This window comes from Lithobates pipiens, unplaced genomic scaffold (genome assembly GCF_037356315.1).
Source record: "Lithobates pipiens isolate NorthernLeopardFrog02 unplaced genomic scaffold, aLitPip1_a1.2 Scaffold_13, whole genome shotgun sequence".
NCBI lineage: Eukaryota > Metazoa > Chordata > Amphibia > Anura > Ranidae > Lithobates > Lithobates pipiens.
The window spans coordinates 33,919,970-33,942,301 of record NW_027507718.1 but is presented as its reverse complement, the minus strand read 5'-3'; the positions used below and the strand labels follow the sequence as shown (position 1 = coordinate 33,942,301).

General features: G+C 41.3%; 1 protein-coding gene across 1 annotated transcript in view; it reads left to right on the top strand.

Annotated features, from left to right (window-relative positions):
* Positions 1–224: 224 nt before the first annotated feature.
* Positions 225–22,332, top strand: part of PGM5 (phosphoglucomutase 5) — a 186,399-nt gene continuing 164,291 nt past the window's right edge. Inside the window, exons 1-2 of the mRNA XM_077474984.1 lie at positions 225–927; positions 21,634–21,796. Of these exons, the coding sequence (XP_077331110.1) occupies positions 670–927; positions 21,634–21,796 (421 nt within the window). The 5' untranslated portion in view covers positions 225–669. The remainder of the gene's footprint in view (positions 928–21,633; positions 21,797–22,332) is intronic.

The window sequence follows — 22,332 nt, the reverse complement described above, 5'->3', positions numbered from 1 at the left end:
AAAGACTGACAGGGTTTGATCCCCTTGAACAAATGTTGGAGCATACAAAACAGCATCCAGTTACACAGCCAAAGGACAACAATTCTCAACTTGGTTTTTTACGGGGCTATTTTTGGCACAGGCTTCTGTTGATTGCAAAGGTTTAGCCCTCCCAGTTTTTTTGGCAAAGCCCTGTCCTTGTTCAAAGACTTACATTTGTTATGTATTGTACAGGCTCATGATTCAGGAGAGGGAGGGTGATGTGAGGGACAAGGCTAGGGAGGAGGTAGACAGTAACTGTAGAGGGCTTGCACTGAAGTTTGGAAGCTCATCATCACTCAGTGATCTACAGTCTGACACACTTAAAGAAGACTTCTCTGAAGTTCAGAAAGAAGTTAGAAGACACACTGGATCTTGTGCTTCTATAACACAAACAAAGTGTTCACTACTGGATTTTTACTGCTCTGATAGACAGTGACAAGAGGAAACACTTGGCAAACTCGAGGAGTGAGATTTCCAGGACTGTCAGGAGTTCAGAGGAAACAATTTGCTGCAGTGGAAGCTTAGGCAGGGAGAAGCTGAATTTGTCCTTCTCTTTCTGGATGCCCTTTATTTTTTTGACAGTTGGCTTGTGTTATTTCTTTTTTACAAGAGTGGAGAAAAAGAGAAGGATACACTGAAAGTGAAATCATGGAAGTAAATCCTATTCCTGTAGTTACAGTCCAGACAGTCCCCTATGATGACCAGAAGCCAGGGAGCAATGGGTTTAGAAAGCCAACAGCAGTGTTTGAAAGTAAAAGGAACTATCTGCAGAACTTCATCCAAAGTGTCCTGTCCTCTATAGATCTTCGGGACCGCCAAGGCTGTACCATGGTGGTGGGCAGTGATGGCAGGTACTTCAGTAAGACTGCCACAGAGGTCATTGTACAGATGGCAGCAGCTAATGGGGTAAGATAGAGCATGTTTGAGATCCATAGCAATTTTCGTCTTAGTACAACATTGTTCAGGCCAGTGTAGAAGTGCTTTATTTGTGTGCACTTGACTTTGATGCGTGCTTTAATCACTGTAGATTTCACTTCACCATGTGTAGTGGAGATGACCACATTTTACTTGCATTGCTTGGCATTTTGTAGGATGCAACCAACCCTTTATGGATATTTATTTTGCTGCTGCTTCAAGAGATCATTAGTCATGGCCAAAACAGACCAAACACTGCCACTGTGCTTGCACCTTCACCAGAACTTGCAAGGGTTTTGTGATTCAAAATGCATGTACTATGTTTAGAACAAATGCTTATGTGTGCCTAAAGAGGTGCGTTGGAGTGCAAAAATCAGTGTCTGGAAGCAGAGCCCACCTACCTGAGCCCTTATGGTGTCTGTACACACTGCTATAAAAATTTTTTCCAACCACTCTCTCCCAATAGAAATAAGCAATCTATAGTTGACAACCCATTCAATCGATATGCCACACACTGGGAAGTGATTTTACTTCAATAATTGAAAGCTATGATTGTAAGTTATTGATCACATCTCTGTTTTTAACATACAATCTCATAATCTTATTCAAATACGATCAAATTCATGAACAAATCTCAGTGCTGCCGATCAATGCAAAGTGATTGATAATTTAACAACCTGGATGATAGACTCAGTTTGAGTGACTCAGATTTAAAGTAACATTACACCTTAATATATTTATTTATTTTCTTTAAAATATCAAATGTATTATACATACTTGCTCTGTGCAAGGGTTTTGCTCAGAGCAGCCCCAATCCTCCTTTTCTGGGGTCCCCCCTGATGCCCCAGGCCTCTCCTCTTCCGGTCTGCGTCTATTGACACAAGCAGGCAGCTCGCCACCACCCCCGCACCCAGCATTTGAGGGAGGAGGACAGCGGTGAGAACCGCTGTTCTCGTGCACATCGCTGGATCAGGTTCAGGTAAGAATGGGGGGGGGGGGGAATCCTGCGGCACTGAAGGTTTTTTACTTTAATGCATAGATTGCATTAAAGCGTTTGTTAACCCAAAAAAAGAAAGATTTTCTGATCCATTAAAGCAGATTACACTGTACATTGCTTTTGCCGTGTAAACTGCCCCCCTGTAAACTGTAAAAAAAAAAAACTGAATCTGACACTTTCTGTATGGCCTCTCTAAACAGTCCATGAAAATCAGGGCTGCTTCGTCCTGATCACCCTGGTCAAAGTGCGTCCCTCTGTCATACACTGTCCTCTCTGCTCTCCTCTCTCCCCCCTTACCCCCTTCTTCCTGCTTGTCATCTTGTGTCTGTGTGTCTCTGTCTCCACCCCTATTAGCAAAATTAAAAATTGTAAATGGACACTGCCAGCCCCTCTATGACAACCTAGCATTCCATGCTGCATTATTCTTTTAGAAAAATGAGTGTTGTAAATACCGTTTTAGTGCTGTCTTCAGGTCGGTCACGTGACATTCGGCCAGGTTGTCAGGGCTACTGCAGAAGAGGTGCAATCTCCCCGGCTGACGTCAAAGGGAGATCACGGCCCCTCCTGCAGAAGCCATCCATCAGATGAATACAGCGGCCGGGAGTCATGTGACCGGCCTAAAGATCGTTGTAAATTGGTATTTACAATGCTTGTTTTTATGAAAGACTACTGCAGTGTGCTGTGCCAGGCTCCAATAGAGGGTCTGGCAGTGTTTGTATTCTTAGGGTTAACAAACACTTTAAGGTAAAAAATATCTTGAGGCTTTAGAACCACTTTAAGTTTGATCTAAATGAATTGGAATGGAATTTGTCTATTTGATTATTTGCTAAGTCGCTCTTTTGATCAGATAATAGGATTGAAGTGTGTATGGTGACTGGGGATGAGCCGAATACCCTCCTGTTCGGTTCACAGCAGAACATGTGAACAGGCAAAAAATTTGGAAGAACACATGAACACTGTTAAAGTCTATGGGACACAAGCATTAATAATCAAAAGTGCTAATTTTAAAGGCTTATATGCATGCCAGTTATTGTAATAAAAAGTGTTTGGGGACCTGGATTCTGCCCCAGGGGACATGTATTAATGCAAAAAAAAATTTGGTTTGGGGTTCCCCTTAATATTCATAACAGTCCCAAAGGGCCTGGTAATGGACTGGGGGGACCCAATGCTCTTTTTTTCAATGAGTTTTTATATATTGCAGAGACCCAACAATTCATTACAGCCGTGATCAGTTTTAAATGACAATTTTTCCTTTAAAAATGTAATTTTGCTGTGGTACTGGTACACAGGAAAAATGCACCGCTTTACAGGCATACATAGGCACCCCCCAGGCACAAAAAATCACTGCTTCTGAAAAAATGTCTGTTTTAAAAAGAAAATTGTATGATACATGGCCCCTGGGGCAGGACCCAGGTCTCCAAACACTTTTAATAACAATAAATTGCATATAAGCCTTTAAAATTAGCACTTTTGATTTTTCATGTAAGTGTCCCATAGACTTTAACTGTGTTCCAGCAGCTTTCGAAAGTTGCTGTGAACACCGCATATTGTCGCTGTTCGACTCGAACATCGGGCTCATCCCTAATGGTGACCATTAGAGCCTCAACAGCTTGTCAGCTGTTGTAAAATTACATATGCCCACATGTTGTGCCTATAAGAAGTACTAGATTTGCTAACTTTGAAACCAGGCCACAGTCAGGTAGACCAACTAAAATTTCAGCCACTGAAATTTTTCAGCCACAACTGCCAGGAAAATTGTTCACGATGCAAAGAACAACCCAAAAATAACTTCAGGTGAAATACAGGACTCTCTGAAAACATGTGGTGGGGCTGTTTCAAGATGCACAGTAAGGAGGCACTTAAATAAAGATGGGCTGCATGGTCGAGTCAGCAGAAGAAAGCCATTACTACGCAAATGCCATAAAGCATCCCACTTACAATACACATAACAGCATAGAAACAAGCCTCAAACCTTCTGACTCAAAGTCATTTGGAGTGATGAGACCAAAATGAAGCTTTTTGGCTGCAACCATAAACGCTACATTTGGAGAGGAGTCAACAAAGCCTACACCATTACTACTGTGAAACAAGGAGATGGATCGCTGATGTTTTGGGGATGTGTGAGCTGCAAAGGCACAGGAAATTTGGTCAAAATTGATGGCAAAATGAATGCAGTATGTTATCAAAAAATACTGGAGGAACATTTGCATTCATCAGTCAGGAAGCTGCCATGGGATGTACTTGGACATTTCAACATGACAATGATCCAAAACACAAGGCCAAATCAACCTGTCATTGGCTACAGCAAAATAAAGTGAAGGTTCTGGAGGGGCCATCTCAGTCTCCTGACCTCAATATCATTGAGCCACTCTGGGGAGATCTCAAATGTACAGTTCATGCAAGACAGCGCAAGAATTTCCAGGAACTGGAGGCTTTTTGCCAAAAGGAATGGGCAGCTTTAACATCTGAGAAGATAAAGAGCCTCATCCACAAATACCATAAAATACTTCAAGCTGTCATTGGCGTCAAAGGGGGCAATACACGGTATTAAAAACTATTCATTTTGAGTTAAAAAAAGTAAACACAGTTGATTGATAATAAATGGATTCAGCCAAACACTAACCATGATTGAAAGAAAAGTTTTTGTGTTATCATTCATATTCTCTGAAAAATGGTCAAAAAATTATAAATTCTGCCAGAGTATGTAAACTTATGAGCACAACTGTACCTTTCATGGACTGTATAGTGTAAGAGATAAAGAAAGGGGTTGGTGATTTGGATATTGATTCAATTTCATTTAATTAATATGCACAGCAAGTCATATCTATGGCACACCTTTTGGCCTACTTAAAAGGCAAATGGAAGTTTGTTTAGTAACCCAAAAACTTAACTCAATGGTCTGGCTACAGTGATGAAATCGTTGCTATGGGTTACTGCATTTTGCACATCATCATTTGTTTTAAAATTATTAAATAAGTACTATAATTGAAGAGCTATAAAAAGGTAAATTAAGCATTTTATTTCTGTGGAATTACTGTGCTATCTAAAAGATTCTTGTAATTCTGTCAGTGTCTTCATTTCTTTTGAACCTAGTGCAATTACAGTTGGTGTATTGTGCCCCCTGCACAGTGTACACCTAAAGCTACCCCAATTGCTGGTGCTGTTCTGGTCCTATACCACAGACAGCTGCAGTAATTACAGTCGGTATATTGTGCCACCTTCACAGTGTACACCTGAAGCTACCCCCAATTGCTGATGTTGTTCTAGTCCTATACCACAGGCAGCTGTAGCAGTTACAGTCGGTGTATTGTGCCTCCTGGACAGTGTACACCTGAAGCTACCCCATTTTCTGGTGTTGTTCTGGTCCTATACCACAGGCAGCAGCAGCAGTTACAGTCGGTGTATTGTGCCACCTGCACAGTGTACAGCTGAAGCTACCCTCAATTGCTGGTGTTGTTCTAGTCCTATACTACAGGCAGCTGTAGCAGTTACAGTCGGTGTATTGTGCTCCCTGCACAGTGTACACCTGAAGCTACCCCAATTGCTTGTGTTCTTCAGATCCTATACAACAGGCAGGCAGCTGCAGTAATTACAGTCAGTGTGCAGTGTACTGTGTCATCTGCACGGTGTGCACCTAAAGCTACCCCAATTGCTGGTGTCTTGCTGATCCTATACCGCAGGCAGCTGCAGTAATTACAGTTGGTGTACTCTGTCATCTGCTCAGTGTGCCCCTAAAGCTACCCCAATTGCTGGTGTTCTCATCTCCCTGCAGTCTATTAGTATGTCTGGAAGGCCAACAAGGAGAGAGTTTTGAAGGTTCTGATGATGTTACCCAGCTAGAGGAAGGCAGCATCGTGACCCCAGAGAGAGGAGATGCCCAAGAAGGACAGCAATCTGGTAGTCATTTTCCACCAGCTGCAGCATACTGCCAGGTTTGCTCCAGTGATGAGGAGGGAGGGGATGATGAGGTCACTGACTCCACATGGGTGCCTGATAGGAGAGAGGAGGAGGAGGCACATCTCCAACAAGGCAGGATTCCCTCCAGGGGCCAGCTTAAGGGTAGCACACCGACTGAATCACACAGCAGAGCTCCGCCTGTGCAGGGCACTGCCGCTGCATGTTATTCCAAAAGTTCTTTGGTGTGGGCCTTTTTTGGGACGAGTGCATCAGATTGCACCGCTGCTATTTGCAACATATGTCTCAAGCGTATATCGCGTGGCCAAAACTTTAGCCGCTTGGGCACCACATGATTGACCAGACATATGTTGACCTGCCATGCAGTTCGTTGGCAAGTGTACCTTAAAGACCCACACCGAAGAACAAAGCGGACCTCTCCTTGCTCCTCATCAGCTGGGATCTCCAACCCCACTAGACCTTCAGTCCTCTCTGAAATCTGCACTTAGAGGCATGAAGGTGTAGAATTAGGTGTGTCACAGCCAAGTACTTGCGGGCACTCTGCTAGCAGTACACTGACGTCCGATTGTACCAGGCAAATTTCCCTGCTCCAGCTGCTGGACCGTTGAAATAAGTTCATTCCCAGCCATCCACATGCCCAGCAGTTGAATGCTAGCTTGGCTAAATTGCTAGCACTTCAACTGCTGCCTTTTCAGTTGGTAGACTTGTCCCCCTTCCATGAGTTTGTACAATGTGCGGTTCCTCAGTGGCAGGTTCCCAAATGCCACTTTTTCTCACGGAAGGCATTTCCGGCTCTCTACCGGCATGTGGAGGCAATGTCCATGCCTTGCTGGACAGGGCAGTCAGCAGTAAGGTGCATATTACTGCTGAATCATGGTCCAGCAGGCATGGTCAGGACTATCTTTCACAGCGCATTAGGTCACTCTTCTGGCAGCTGGGAAGGATGCAGGACAAGGTGCAGTAGTGTTTGGAGGTTGTTTCACCACCACGCCTCCAAAATGCTACCACTGGTTGTGACACACCTCTCTCCTCCACCCCCTCCTCTTCTTCTTCCTACATGGCCTCTTCCTGTGCTTTGTCCTTGGAACCAGCAGTGATCCGTAGGTGTTCAAGGGGCTATGCAAGTACGCAGGCAAAAAGATGCCATGCCGTGCTTGTGCTGGTGTGCTTGGGGGACAGGAGCCACACTGGGGCAGATATTCTGTCAGCTCTGCAGGGGCAGATGGAGAGGTGGTTGACGCCAACTTAAGCCAGGAATGGTGTTTTGCGACAATGGCACCAACCTCCTCTCCGCCCTCCGACAGGGACAACTGACCCATGTGCCCTGTGTGGCTCACGTCCTTAACTTGGTGGTGCAACGGTTCTTGGGCAGGTACCCAGGCTTACAGGATGTCCTGAGGCAGGCCAGGAAAGTCTGTGTGCATTTCCGCTGGTCATATAATGCCAGTGCTCGGCTGGCTGAGCTCCAAAAGGAATTGAATCTGTCCAAAAACCGCCTAATCTGTGACATGCCCACCAGGTGGAACTCAATGTTGGCCATGCTGCAGTGGCTGCACATGCAGCAGAGGGCCATCAATGAGTACCTGTGTGACTACGGCACCAGGACAGGGTCAGCGGAGCTTGGTTTTTTTCCCCACGCCAGTGGGCCATGATCAGGGATGCATGTACTATCCTATCACCATTTGAGGAGGCCACGAGGATGGTGAGCAGTGACAGTGCATGCATCAGTGACACTGTACCTCTTGTCCACCTGTTGGAGCACACGCTGTGTGGAATAATGGACAGGGCACTTGAGGCAGAACAGAGGCAGGAAGAGGAGGACTTCCTTGCCACACAAGGCCCCCTTTATCCAGACAGTGTTCCTGCTGTCCCACCGATCATACAGGAAGAGGACGAGGAGGATGAGGAGGAGCAGGATTATGTCAGCATGGAGGTGGAGCCTGGCACTCAGCATCAGCAGCAGTCTTTTAGGGATGATTTACAGTCCCAAGAAACCTGTGGACTTGTACGTGGCTGGGAGGAGGTGGCTGCGGATCATGTCATCCTTAGTGACCCAGAGGACTCCAGACCGAATGCCTCAGCTAACCAACGTTGCATGGCCTCCCTGATCCTGCAAAGCCTGCGGAAGGATCCTCGTATTCTTCGTATCAAGGAGAGGGATCATTACTGGCTGGCAACTCTCCTTGATCCACGGTACAAGGGTAAGGTTGCGGATCTTATCTTGTCGTCGCAGAGGATGAGACATCTCCGTGAGGCCTTGCAGAAAGGTCTGTGCAATGCCTTCCCAGATACTGAGAGGTTACAAATACCTGGTCCTGGTCAACGTGTTGCTGATACTGATGCGTTTCACGCTAAAATGAGCGCATACTCATAGCTATGAGTATGCGCTCATTTTAGCGTGAAACGCATCAGATTTTTGTTCTGTATTTTTCCCTTTACTGCTGTGATTTGTGTGATGTGCGGTTTTTCATTTGAGAAAATAAAGGCACAGTTTACTTTATTCGATCCGGGGTGCGGCTGTCCAGAGTTCTTCCGTTTTCTATCCAGAGGGCCCATAGAGTAGAACATGCTGTATCTTTTCTGTATATGCCTAGTATGCACGGACCTGTCATCCGTCTGTTCCACTCATTGTGGCCTGCAACAAGTTACCAAGTCACTAAAAAGAACCTCGCTCCTCAAAAGTTTGGGCACTCCTGCACTACACCATGACCTCTCTATTTTATGATAATGGTACACACCTATTTGATTGGTGATTGTCGAAAAAAAAGTATTTCAGAGTAATCTTTAAGTCATTTTGACTTCACGAGCCGGAATAGTAGCACATATCGAGGATAACTCTGTGCTCTACATATTTCCTGTGCTCGCCTGATGGCACTGTGCAATGCTAACGGTAATGGCAATGACTTGCAGTGTAGGCCCACCCTCTCTAAGCCTGAGTACTGGCATGCAAGGTTATGAATTTAATATAAAAGCCAATATAACATATTTTTAGACATCTCTAGTATAATTGATAATTTAAAGGTTCTGTATGAAAGTCTAAACAGGTTTTAAGTCCTTCTTATGATGTGATGCACAAACCTCATGAAGTCAAAAACTTTTAGCCCCGCAGAATAATCCAAATCCTCCTTTGTATGTCACACACTACCATACAGCAACTTCCAATTAAGTGCTTAACATTGTTCTACTTTAATGTCTTATTTTATTTTATTTATTTTTACACAATTTGAAGGTTTGTTTCATATTTTACTAAGTTTCAGCTTTAATAGACTAACATTGACAGTGTGGCTGACATAATAATTGGAACTCTGTGGTCAGGCTTTTATACATTTGGTAATCAACACTAATTGTAACCTGTTTTTTAGCTTTACAGCTCTCTAATTGCTCTTCTACATAGTATACCCTTGTGTCCTACTGAACCTGTTTAAAAAATGTCTACAATCAATATACTTATAATGGCAAAGAATAATGCAAAGTTTATTCTTTTAGAATCCCATGCTGTTCTCTTTGTGACTTTCCCATATATGCACTTCTACTTACTTTGATATTCTCATTGGAACTGGAATTCCTGTATGGTTTCTAAAGTGGCGATGAGTGCATGTATCTATAGCAATAGTATATATGAATGGTAGTTTAATTTAAAAATACTTTGGTTTAAATGACAAAAAGCTTTCCCAGAATGATTATTTAATGACTGGAAAGACTTTATACCTTCCTAGTAGCTCAGCTGTAGGAAACATAACATGCTAATGATCTGGTAATTGAAATAAATAAGAGCCACAGGAGCCAGAGCAAAATTCAAGCTTCTCATTCATTAAGGTACATTTTTAAAACACTTTGGATAAAATGCTATATTTGTAAAGCAAAATATGCTAAAGTTAAAGGTCTCACTCCAGATAAAATGTTTTAATTTTTTTTTTGTTTCACAAAGTTTTATTGGGTGAAAAAGGAAAACAAAATACACCTTAGTATAGAGATACACAGTAGCGCATATTATTTAATTTTTGATATATGGTATATAATTTGTATATCTTATGTTAAATTAAACATCAGGCTTATCCCCCCCCCCCCCCCCTACCAATCACCACCTCCTGGCTGTATGGTATATTTTTTCCTACTTAACCTTTTCCAAAGACTAGTCCTTTTAACCGCTTCTTCTGGGGGTGGAAGATCCTCAATGGGACATCATATTGAGGTCAGTGACATCATATTGAGGTCAGTGATCTGCAATTTTTAGCAGGATTGCAACGGTGGACAGATCAGACACTTTTGACACTTTTTTGGGACCAGTGACATTTATACAACGATCAGTGCTATAAAAATGCACGGATTACTGTATAAATGACACTAGCATGGAAGGGGTTAACACCAGGGGCGATCAAAGGGTTAAATGTTCCCTAGGGAGGTGTTTTCTAACTGTGGGGGTGTGGACTGCCATTGAGTAGAGAAATATCATTGTTCCTAATCACTAGGAACAGACAATCGCACTTTACTCCCCTGACAAAATGGGGATCTGTTTGTTTACACTGGCAGATCTCCATTCTGCCTCTCTGTGGAGCGATCGTGGGTGGCTGGTGGACATTGTGTCCTCCGGACTCACTGATTGGCTCCCCCGCTAGCGAATTGGCACACAGATTGCAGTGTATGTGCCCAATGTACAATGACGGCGATTCACGCAGGAGAGCCAACCTACCGCAGTACAACTGCGATGGCTGGTCAGGAAGTTGTTAAAGGGTTCATGAAAGAATCCATAATCATAGTAGAAAATAGCCGGTGGATGGGCAATGAGTAAGTCTAAAACACTTGAACAATTTGGGCAGAAGCTCTTCTCAGGAGTGAACATCAACTCTGTGAAGCTAGTGCATAAATAAAAAAAAGCACCTCTAAGTGTAGCATTTTATGGAACATAGAATGGCAGAACTGACAACTAAACATTCACATGATGAATGTCATAAAAAGGCTCATCTGTAAAAAGAGATTCCTGAGGGAGGTGGTGTACAGCATGCCTGTCCAGGTATGCAGGGATTGCCGTATGACAGGAAGAGAAGCTGGTAAGATCCATGCCGGGTATGGGTGATGGAGAGCAGTGGGGAGCGAAGCACTGTGGATGGCATGTGACATCACCAGGAAGCAAAGCATTTGCACACACATTGCATTTCAGAGCATGTGCGAGGCTCATACTGAACCTACGTGCTTCTTTCTCAAGTGTAACAGGGACAGGGACAGAGATGAGCCAGATTTAAATAGGCTGAATGACAATTACAGATTGAATGGACATGGATTCAATCTGTAACCTAACCTGTCAGCAAGGGAAGAGAAGAAAGTGCTACCTAAGTGTAGCAGTTAAAAAGTCAGTTTGTTCACAAAAGTTATTACAACTTACAAGATGGAGTGGTAAAATGTGCATCAAAAGCATAGGCAGGGCGGACTGACCATTCGGGCACTCGGGCACTGCCCGATGGCCCCATGCCACTAAGGGGCCCCATCAGGTTTGCCAGCCTCAATAAACCCAGGGACAGTATGTAAAAATCTGTGTTTTGTTTTGAAATCCCAAGATTATAGCTGCCCCGCCTCTCCAGTAACTTTGTGTGTATGTGTATTCTGTGTGTGTATACTGTGTGTGTATATTGTGTGTCTGTGTGTGTATACTGTGTGGCCCCATAATCTATTGCCTGGGGGCCCCATAATCTTCTATTGCCCAGGGGCCCCACAATCTTCTCCTATTGCCCGGGGGCCCCATGAGTTGTCAGTCCACCCCTGAGCATAGGGATACCTATAAGCAGTTAAACTGGGCTGGCCGGACCTTTCTAGCCATCTATCAGTACAGAACCTGCTGTAACAGCTCACCTATTCGCTGCTGTTGCTTATAAACACAGAAGCCAGCAGAGGAAGTCTTCCATTACTCACTTCCTCTTTTGCTCTAACTGACAAGGTCATCTAATGCAAAGCATGGCAGAGGATATGGATTGTGGATGTCCCTGCTGGTCTCTGTGTTTACAATTCTCAGTGGTGATTGGGTGGGCTGGAACAGTGGGCCCTGTGCTGATGGAGGTAAAAAACATTGCATGACATTGGGTGCTGGAATTCAGTTTCAGACAGTATTTTTTCATCTAAATATACAGTAATTATGTTTCTTATAAGCATGTTTTTGATATGTTTATTCACAGGATTACATTGATATTATTTGGGAGTGATTTAGTAATATTCATACAGTATAAAGTGAAGTGAATATCAACTTTAAAGGGGTTGTAAAGTCAGAAGGTTTTTATCTTAATGCATGGAGGGGGCTTTACATTTTTTTGCTATGAGGCCCTGTGATTTCTACTTATGCCCCTAATTAACAATTATGAAATTATATCCAAAAATCTTGATGGTTAATTATGATTGCTACTTCAACCCTTTGTTTTAACTACTAGACTATTTCAGTCCCTGTCGGAGGGCTTAGAATTTAAATTAGGGCACTGAGATCTGAGATCTTAAATGCTACAGTTAAAGAGACCCTGTTGCCAGATCATTCATTTCAACAACAATCTTCCTATATGACTATTTGTCCAGTTTGCATATTTTTTTCCCATGATATTTACCTATAAAGCTTCCTTTGTGTAGGCACCCAAAAACACTGAGCCTGCTGCTGGAAGCAGCCATCTTGGATGTGATGTCAGCATCCCCAGCAGACTCAGAACTGTCACTCAAATAACACTCGCTTGGCTGCTACATGTAAGCAGGGAACAGAGGAGCTGACACTCGCAGAATAGGAGAGAACTATGACATGCAAGTAGGAAAGGGACTGCGCTAGCAAGTTCTTATGCACATTGCAAAACAATAAAAATTTGTTTAGAAAGCACTGAAAGTAAATACAATTTCCTGGGATTGTAGTTTGCAAATGTTATTTACTACTTCAAAATTAAGATCAATTACCACAAGATGTTTGGCATAGTCACTCAATAGAATCTCTGCAAAACAACTTTCATAATGGCATTTCTTTAAACCTTTTTCTTCATGTTTATATTGACAGGAAAAGAAATCCAAAAGACTAAGGTATCTATTAAAAAATTCTGTAAAAAATACATGTATCAACATACAACATTGTCTTTTGTGCTTTGCACCTTGTTAGTCCCTAGAGATTAGTTGTTCTTGTGGCAAATAATGGTCCTTTCCAAGCTGGATAAATTATGTTAGATATTGGGGAAAAGAGATTTACCTTAATCCGAACACTAACCCTTTGTTTATAAATGTGTTTTTTTTGATAAATAAAGCCCAGTTATAGGTGTGAGCTTTAGGATATAGCCCATCTCTGTTCCTCAATATTAATAAAGATCAACTTTGGCATGGTGAGCAAATGGCTTTGTTGATAAATAATGCCCTGTAATCATGATTGTGAACCGCTAGAGTTAGTAAAGTTAAGTATTATCATTCTTTTTTTTCAGGGTATTCATATATTTGAAAACAATTGTGCCTAAATCACTGCCCTAGTCCTTATTCATGATTTATCAGCATAAGTCTCCTGCAAATTAGTCTTAATTTTAATGGTTTCCTCTTCTGAATCATTTGTGAAATTTATCATGAGCCAGTAACATCAGTGAAACTGTTGAAGTTCCATTAGACCATTCACTGCTCTGTTGCCTAGGTATCTGCAAAACTAAAGAAGGCCAATTTGTGCTGGCAAAGAGAAGCCTGAGGGACCACAAGGGAAATGTCATTACTTACTTATAGGTTAGACTGTGAACAGCATGCATTTATACATTTGCATCAACCATCCCAGTTTGTACAAAAGGTGATACCATTGGATTCTTGCTTGGTGTAACTACCTGTGTCATACACTATATATTGGTGATGAGGATGGCAATAATCCTAGATGTGACTGCAGTTGTACATTCTATCTCTCTTGTCCTAAACAGCACTAGGTCAAAGGGTAAAAATGATTTAATTTCTATGTTATAGCAGCTGAAATGACTAAGCCTGGACAAATTAGAGTTCTTCGGTTGAGTCTGGCAGGACCTAAACAATTGCACAGCATTAGATTTCTCAATAGGAGCTAAGACTTAAGCCGTGTATACACGATCAGCTTTTCCAACGAGAAATGTGTGATGACAGGCTGTTGGCGGAAAATCCGACCGTTTGTGCGCTCCATCGGACAATTGTTTGTCAGATTTTCCGCGGACAAATGTTGGATGGCAGGCTTTAAAATTTTCCACGGACAAATGTCTGTTGTCGGATTTTCCGAGCGTGCGTACACAAGTGGCATATTATCAAATCTCGAAATGTAGCGCACATTCTCGTCTTCTTTAATGGGATAATAATTAAGCTGCTTTGCTGGTAATACTGAAGGAGTTATTGCAAATTAATTTTAAAATTAAAGGCTTTTTTTTTCTAGTTATATCAAGAATAATATTATTATGCTTGTTTTTTTGGTGCAAGTTTCCACAACACCATTATCCTGCATTTTTTAAGATCAAAGATAGTGATGTTGGCATCCCTTGTTAATTTAACAGGGTATTTTTTAAAAAGTAACTGCCTACTCATAAAACACATAGCCAAGTATTATTCTCCACATTTTTTAATTGTTCATTAAAAAAAGAAAACAAATAAAATTAGACACGCTATCTGCCAATAGAACTTAACCAAAAAGTGCATTCTATGCATCCAAAAATATAGAAAATATACCAAATCAAATCATTATTCAACCAAAAAATGTAAAAAGCCTCATGCATGTGTCCTGCCAAAAGTTGGTGAAAGCAGGGGTCCGTCATCTGGAGATAATTACGAAAATCATCTGGATTATTCTCCTGGAGCTCCCACAGCAAAGGCATATGACATAATTGGTCACGATTAATAAAGCAATCAATTTTTGGCCCAAGAAATCCTCCTCTTCCTGTTCCTGGACTGGACTTGGGTCAAAGCAATAACTCCAAGTCCAATAATAAATAACACATTATCTCCTCCGATTCCGCAACATGGCGCGTTGACGAACGACCATTCAGAAACGAACTGAAAAGTGCGAAATGAAAAGCACGAATCAACATTCACCAAACTTCTGCTAAAGCGAAATTAGCAGATGGAGCCCAAAGCATGGCCCCTGACAATAGAACTTCCTCTTTTTCGGCTCGTAGTACATCTAGTACGTCACTACGTTCGTGTTTATTGGCCAAAAATTGTGTACCGTTTGCATGCAAGCCAAAATTCAGGCACACGTCTTCGGAAAAAAGTGCAAGGTTTTGTCTGTGGAAAATCCGATCGTGTGTACAAGGCTTAAGTCAACATAGCTTATAGACTGTATGAGCAAGATATATCTGAGTCCATGTTCATGTTTTATATATATATATATATATATATATATATATATATATATATATATATATATATACACTACCGTTCAAAAGTTTGGGGTCACCCAAAAATTTTGTGTTTTCCATGAAAAGTCACACTTATTCACCACCATACGTTGTGAAATGAATAGAAAATAGAGTCAAGACATTGACAAGGTTAGAAATAATGATTTGTATTTGAAATAACATTGTTTTTACATCAAACTTTGCTTTCGTCAAAGAATCCTCCTTTTGCAGCAATTACAGCATTGCACACCTTTGGCATTCTAGCTGTTAATTTATTGAGGTAAGCTGGAGAAATTGCACCCCACGCTTCTAGAAGCAGCTCCCACAAGTTGGATTGGTTGGATGGGCACTTCTGGCGTACCATACGGTCAAGCTGCTCCCACAACAGCTCAATGGGGTTCAGATCTGGTGACTGTGCTGGCCACTCCATTACCGATAGAATACCAGCTGCCTGCTTCTGCTGTAAATAGTTCTTGCACAATTTGGAGGTGTGTTTAGGGTCATTGTCCTGTTGTAGGATGAAATTGGCTCCAATCAAGCGCTGTCCACTGGGTATGGCATGGCGTTGCAAAATGGAGTGATAGCCTTCCTTATTCAGAATCCCTTTTACCCTGTACAAAGCTCCCACCTTACCAGCACCAAAGCAACCCCAGACCATCACATTACCTCCACCATGCTTAACAGATGGCGTCAGGCATTCTTCCAGCATCTTTTCATTTGTTCTGCGTCTCACAAACGTTCTTCTTTGTGATCCAAACACCTCAAACTTGGATTCATCCGTCCACAACACTTTTTTCCAGTCTTCCTCTGTCCAATGTCTGTGTTCTTTTGCCCATCTTAATCTTTTTCTTTTATTGGCCAGTCTCAGATATGGCTTTTTCTTTGCCACTCTGCCCTGAAGCCCAAAATCCCGCAGCCGCCTCTTCACTGTAGATGTTGACACTGGTGTTTTGCGGGTACTATTTAATGAAGATGCCAGTTGGGGACCTGTGAGGCGTCTGTTTCTGAAACTAGAGACTCTAATGTGCTTATCTTCTTGCTTAGTTGTGCAACGCGGCCTCCCACTTCTTTTTCTACTCTGGTTAGAGCCTGTTTGTGCTGTCCTCTGAAGGGAGTAGTACACACCGTTGTAGGAAATCTTCAATTTCTTTGCAATTTCTCGCATGGAATAGCCTTCATTTCTAAGAACAAGAATAGACTTTTCGAGTTTCAGATGAAAGTTCTCTTTTTCTGGCCATTTTGAGCGTTTAATTGACCCCACAAATGTGATGCTCCAGAAACTCAATCTGCTCACAGGAAGGTCAGTTTTGTAGCTTCTGGAAGGAGCTAGACTGTTTTTAGATGTGTGAACATGATTGCACAAGGGTTTGCTAATCATCAATTAGCCTTCTGAGCCAATGAGCAAACACATTGTACCATTAGAACACTGGAGTGATAGTTGCTGGAAATGGGCCTCTATACACCTATGTAGATATTGCACCAAAAACTAGACATTTGCAGTTAGAATAGTCATTTACCACATTAGCAATGTATAGAGTATATTTGTTTAAAGTTAGGACTAGTTTAAAGTTAGCTTCATTGAAAAGTACAGTGCTTTTCCTTCAAAAATAAGGACATTTCAATGTGACCCCAAACTTTTGAACGGTAGTGTATATATATATATATATTTATTTATTTATGTAGTTCACAATCAGAAATAAAAGAATGAAGTATATTTGGTTTGCGGTGATTTAAGGTTTGGGCGGCTAGTCAGAAGAATAGGCACAAGCATTCTGATGTCTGTGGCTTAATTACCCAGCACACCCAGTACACCTCTCCTCTTGACAGTGCTTCCTTAAAAGTTTAAATGTAACTGAAATAAAAAGTTATTAGACACCCCATCAAAAAGAACCACTGTGAATCCAGAGCCAACTTGCTCATTTGTGATGGACTATTATAAATATGTGCATGTAGATCTGTAAAATATGTTGGATCTACACATGACCAAACCAGGAACCCAGATTATGATTTATGTACTATATGATTTTCTACAGATTGGCCAAATCTACATGCATATTCAAAGGAGAAAAAAATTGCAGTATGCCTGTTTTTAAAACCAATTCACTCATCATAATTGACTTTGTTATAAAATGTAATAAATTAAGTCATAAAGAATGAAGCTGGACAGTGCTGCCTTTTGTCATGTGTTTACTTATATCTGCCTAGGCTGTGTTACATTTCATTATCCAGGCCAATTTAAGAAAAGGTACTGTAAGTTTGTTTGACAGTTGTGTATTAGAGGCTGCATATTTGCCTTACATAGCTTTGCTCAATTTATTAGGTACACAAGAGAAAAGTAAACTAAGACACCATAACTATGTTTCTTTACAGATAAAGTAACTCTTGAGTCTCAACTCTTAAGAATATACCTTAGGACGTTATGTTAAATCCAAACTCTGGGCTCACTCCCCAGCCTTCTAATGGCCCCCTTTCCCCTGCTCCCTCAACGCATAGGTCCAAAGATTAGCATTTGTGTTATTCTTTTTTTATACTTTCCTTTTTCCAAAGCCTTTAGACCAGTCATTTGACCTGCTGGGTCTTGTTCAGTCTTCTACCGGCAGTGGATAGTCCTTGATAATGCAGAGAATGACACTGAAATTATAATGTCAGCACCATTCTCTGCATCATTACATATTGAATGAAGACTGCCATGGTGACACTTCCTTAGCTGGGCACCATTTATCCAAGAGGGCTGAGGACATCTTGTGTCTAAGAAGACGTATTATGGGGGACAGCTCTGGATTGAAGGTGAGTATTCCAGTCTCAGATGCATGTTTATGTTAACAACCTGATGGGACTTCATTATATGTTTTTTATTTTTGGATTTTGAGTTATTTCACCTACTAATGGAAAAAAAAAAAACTGAAAATAAGTACATTTAAGCCACACTCCTATGCTTGCCATGCAATGATTGAAATTTGGCTGATTCAGCAGATAACATTGTGCGGGCATCCCTGCTCAACAGAAGTCGATTATTTGATTGACTACTGTCAAAGGGAAATACTGGAAATGTTTTCTCGATCAGCACTTGCAGCCGCTAATCAGTGTATTATGACAACGTCTATCCAAAAAAGACTAAGGCCCCTTTCATACTTGTGCAACTTTGGACTGCAAAGCCACATGACAAGTCGTACCGCATGATTTCCAATGAGTACCATTCATATCTGTGCGACTCCAAGTTGCAGTGACTTCAAAGTAGTCCCTGTACTACTTTGGTCCGACTTTGATGCGAGTTGACCTCAAGTTTACACAGGCATTTCCCTGAAATCATGTCAAAATCGCGGGCTGTAAAATTGCATCAAAATCGCACAACTTTGAAGTCGCGGTAGTGTGAAAGGGGCCTAACAGTATTAGCAGCTTTATTTATGCTGTATGTTAGCGAACAAGGCTCAAAACAGATTTTACATAAATTTAAGCCTTTGCTCATTTTCTCTGATTACAGATCAGTCTGCCTAGAAGTATGTATCCCTGTGTCCATTTAACAGTCTACCATTTAACTCAGCCCTTATGAAGAGGGATTTTGTGACTCCATAAAGCATTGGATGTCCATTGCCCTGCTTGTTGTATTCAGCTGTTCAATAAAAACGTTTGACTCCTAAGCATTTTTCATCTGGATCTGTCTTTGACCTAATAAACCCTGATTTCTCAATCTGGGTGAATGTTCTCTACAGGGGGATGGGAGCTTGTTTTTGTGATGTTCTACCGAATACAGGCCAACTGAGCTGAAATAATGACTTTGTCTACATTTTAATAACCTGTGACAATCCATATCCATTGCCCCTCTACCACTACCTTTTCTTTTTAAACATACGATAGACATTTTACTTTGAAAGTGTAGTGCTATGCCTGTAGGAGCCACTGGTTGAAATGTTTCCTCTGTTCTTTACCTCCACCTTCATAAGAACTTCAGCCCCTCTGACACACAAGGTTGAGTGTACAAAGTATGCAATACCACAGAAAATCACAGAAATTAATATCTGGTAACCATTATTACTACCATGTCCAAAATTAATATATTGTCACTCGATATGGTGGGTAAAGAGGCAAGAATTAAAATTGATTAACAAATGCAATAACACAATTTAGCATACAAAGTAATTAATTATAAGGTCTAGGCATAAGATGACACTCTTCATGCAAATCAACATAAACAGTAGCAAGGTCACCTAAAGTGCAGCAGTTCACAGTAATAAAGCTTGATTTACTGAATACAAGAGACTACACTGCAGAATGCATTAATGGTGACTATGCTAGGCCTAGATCGACTGGATGGGCACTGTCCCTAAAAATAAAAAAAAGTAGAAGGGATCAAAAGGGACTTGCAGAGTGGTTTTGCTGGAGGGGCAAACCCCTGTGTTGCTTTTCTGTCGGCTATAGTTGGGGCCCTTTTATGAAGCAATTTGTGCAATTAGAGACTTAGCAAATGCAGTGACAGTTCAGTATAACTATAGTATAAGTTTGGTATGGGTGCAGAATGGGTTGGATGCACTTGTTGTCCTGCTCTCAGTGGCTCAGTCTCTGCTAGCAGTGTCAATAATGGGCAGGTAGCCCTCCCACAAGGATCCCAGGATGCTGCTGTGGACACTCAATGTAAAATTGGGGGCCCGTTAGTTTCCTTCTGAAAACCTCCGATGATCAGCAATGAGAAGAAGAGAGTGAGTGAGGCAGGTGAATACTCAGACAGAGGTGCGCCAAGAGATGTAACTTTTTCAGGTAGCTTATTAAAAATCCTCTCTCCACCCCTTCTACTACACAGTGTCTATTGGGATCTGTATTTTACAATTTACAGTATTCTCAGCCCTCTGCATAGAAGTTTATGGGCTTGCTAGGCTTTAGCACTCCTCCTGCTAGCCAGAGGAGAATGGTGCAGCATAACATCAGTATATCAGTAGAAAGTGAAAGTAAACTGATTGCTAGTTTGTGTAGCTCCACTGTAATCAGCATGCAATTGCTTTGGTCTGCTCAGGACTCTTCAGGCTGCAAGTTTTATTGCTTTCCCCTGCCTTCTGGAGGCTTCCAAAATATACTGGGTCGGAGAAGCAGGTGAGCAGTCTGAATTATTTTGCAGTCTAACCCAATCCCTGGGAGAGGGTGTCCAGATGGTGTCTGGGAGATTGTATAAATAGTCTGGGACCTGCCAACCAGCTATGCGTAGCTAGGAGGACTATCCTTCTGCAAATTTCTTTTGGAGCTAAGAGAGGTTCTATCAGGGATCCGGTCTGGAAGCTTCACAGAGGAGACTGTCTGTCTGAGTCTGGAAGGAGACATCCAAGTCCCACTGACACTGTTAGTACAGACCTGCAAAGAGGGATTCTAGTGACTGTTGCTTCTGTTAACCCCTGCTGCACTAAGGCTTGTCTGGCATCTGTCTAGTGTCCCAGTACTGTCCATTGTACGTCCTATTGCTCAAAGAAGAAAGGAAGTAGTCCTGAAGCTGCATCCCACAGCTTCTCTATATCCCACCCAAGTTAATCTGAAATAAAAAAAAAAATGAAACCTCTAGTTTTTCTGAGCCAGAGGAGTGAATGTTGCTTTTTTCCTGTCTGCCGCTACTCTAGTGGGAGAAGAACCTGGGAACCTTGCAGGGGTAGCACTACAATAAGATACATAAAATGATTTGATTTTGTTCCCTGTTAAGTCTTTAACCCATTAACACTAGGGGTCTATTTATAAATGTTTTTACACAAGTTTTACACAGGATTCAAAAATGCTTTCCATAATGAATCCAATTAGAAAATATGTGAATCTTGAGTTAAAGTTGTGTACATTTTTGTGAAAACATTTATAAATAGACACCCTGGTCCAAAATAGATATGTATGATGAGCTATGAATTACACCACTTGGTAAAATCTGTCAAAAACTAGGTGCAGAGCATAGCTTCATAATATTTTGATTTACCCTCCCTTTTAGAAACTTTGAACAATTTTCACCTTTTTTTTTTTTTTTTTTTTAATAATAGGCTAATAGCTTAAATGCATGGCTACAAATGTAATAATCTTTAAATGTAATATTGATAAAAACAAGTGATTTTCTGGTTGCTGGCAACCATGCAACTTTCTATAGTTGCCAGCTAGTTGGCCTTAGATTTTCCCCACATGCTGAAATCCTTTGTTGTCACTACCATGGTCACTAATAATTAACAAAATGCAAGTGGTGCTTTATGTAAAGGAGATACATTCACAATGTTCACAAATATTTGTTTAAAAGTACCCACATTATCTAGAAAATGAGGAAGTTAACTCTGGATTTAGCTTACATGTGGAAAGGGGACATGCTGATACTGTCAGAACTAAATCCAAAAGGTCAAATGAGGTGTTAAGACTTACTGCAGTTATCAGATGTGTAACTTTTTCCAGTGCTGTTGGTAGAACTGTGTCAATGACCCCTTTTTTTGTTTTTTTTCTTGTTGAGTTTAGATTGGACGATTAGTCATTGGTGTGAATGGATTGTTGTCTACTCCTGCTGTGTCCTGCATAATTCGGAAAATCAAGGCAACTGGTGGAATTGTTCTGACAGCGAGCCACAATCCTGGAGGGCCTGGTGGAGACTTTGGAATCAAGTTTAATGTTGCTAACGGAGGTATTAAATTAATTGTCACATCTTACATAATGAAGTTCGTTTACTAAAGTTATAAAGGCTGTTCACTTTAAAAGGAAATTTTCCCCAAAGCTTAGTAAATTTTGTTAACAAACAAAAACATGCGATGGTGCCCTAATTGGTCATAGTCAATAGCTGGCACTTTAAAAAGTGTTATTTGACACTTCTTAAATGTGCTAAAAATTCTATAAATGTATTGGCACTTCACCAAGCAACTCATAAATAAAAGTCTCTATATGTAGATATAAAATACATGAGTTCATATTGTAAAATTATAACTGTGACTGTACAGTATCTCACAAGTACACCCCTCACATTTTTGCAAATATTTTATTATATCTTTTCATGTGACAACACTGAAGAAATTATACATTGCCACAATGTAAAGTAGTGAGTGTACAGCTTGTATAACAGTCAAATTTGCTGTCCCCTCAAAAAACTCAACACGGTCATTAATGTCTAAACCACAGGCAAAAACGTGACTACACCTCTAAGTTAAAATGTTCAAATTGGGCCCA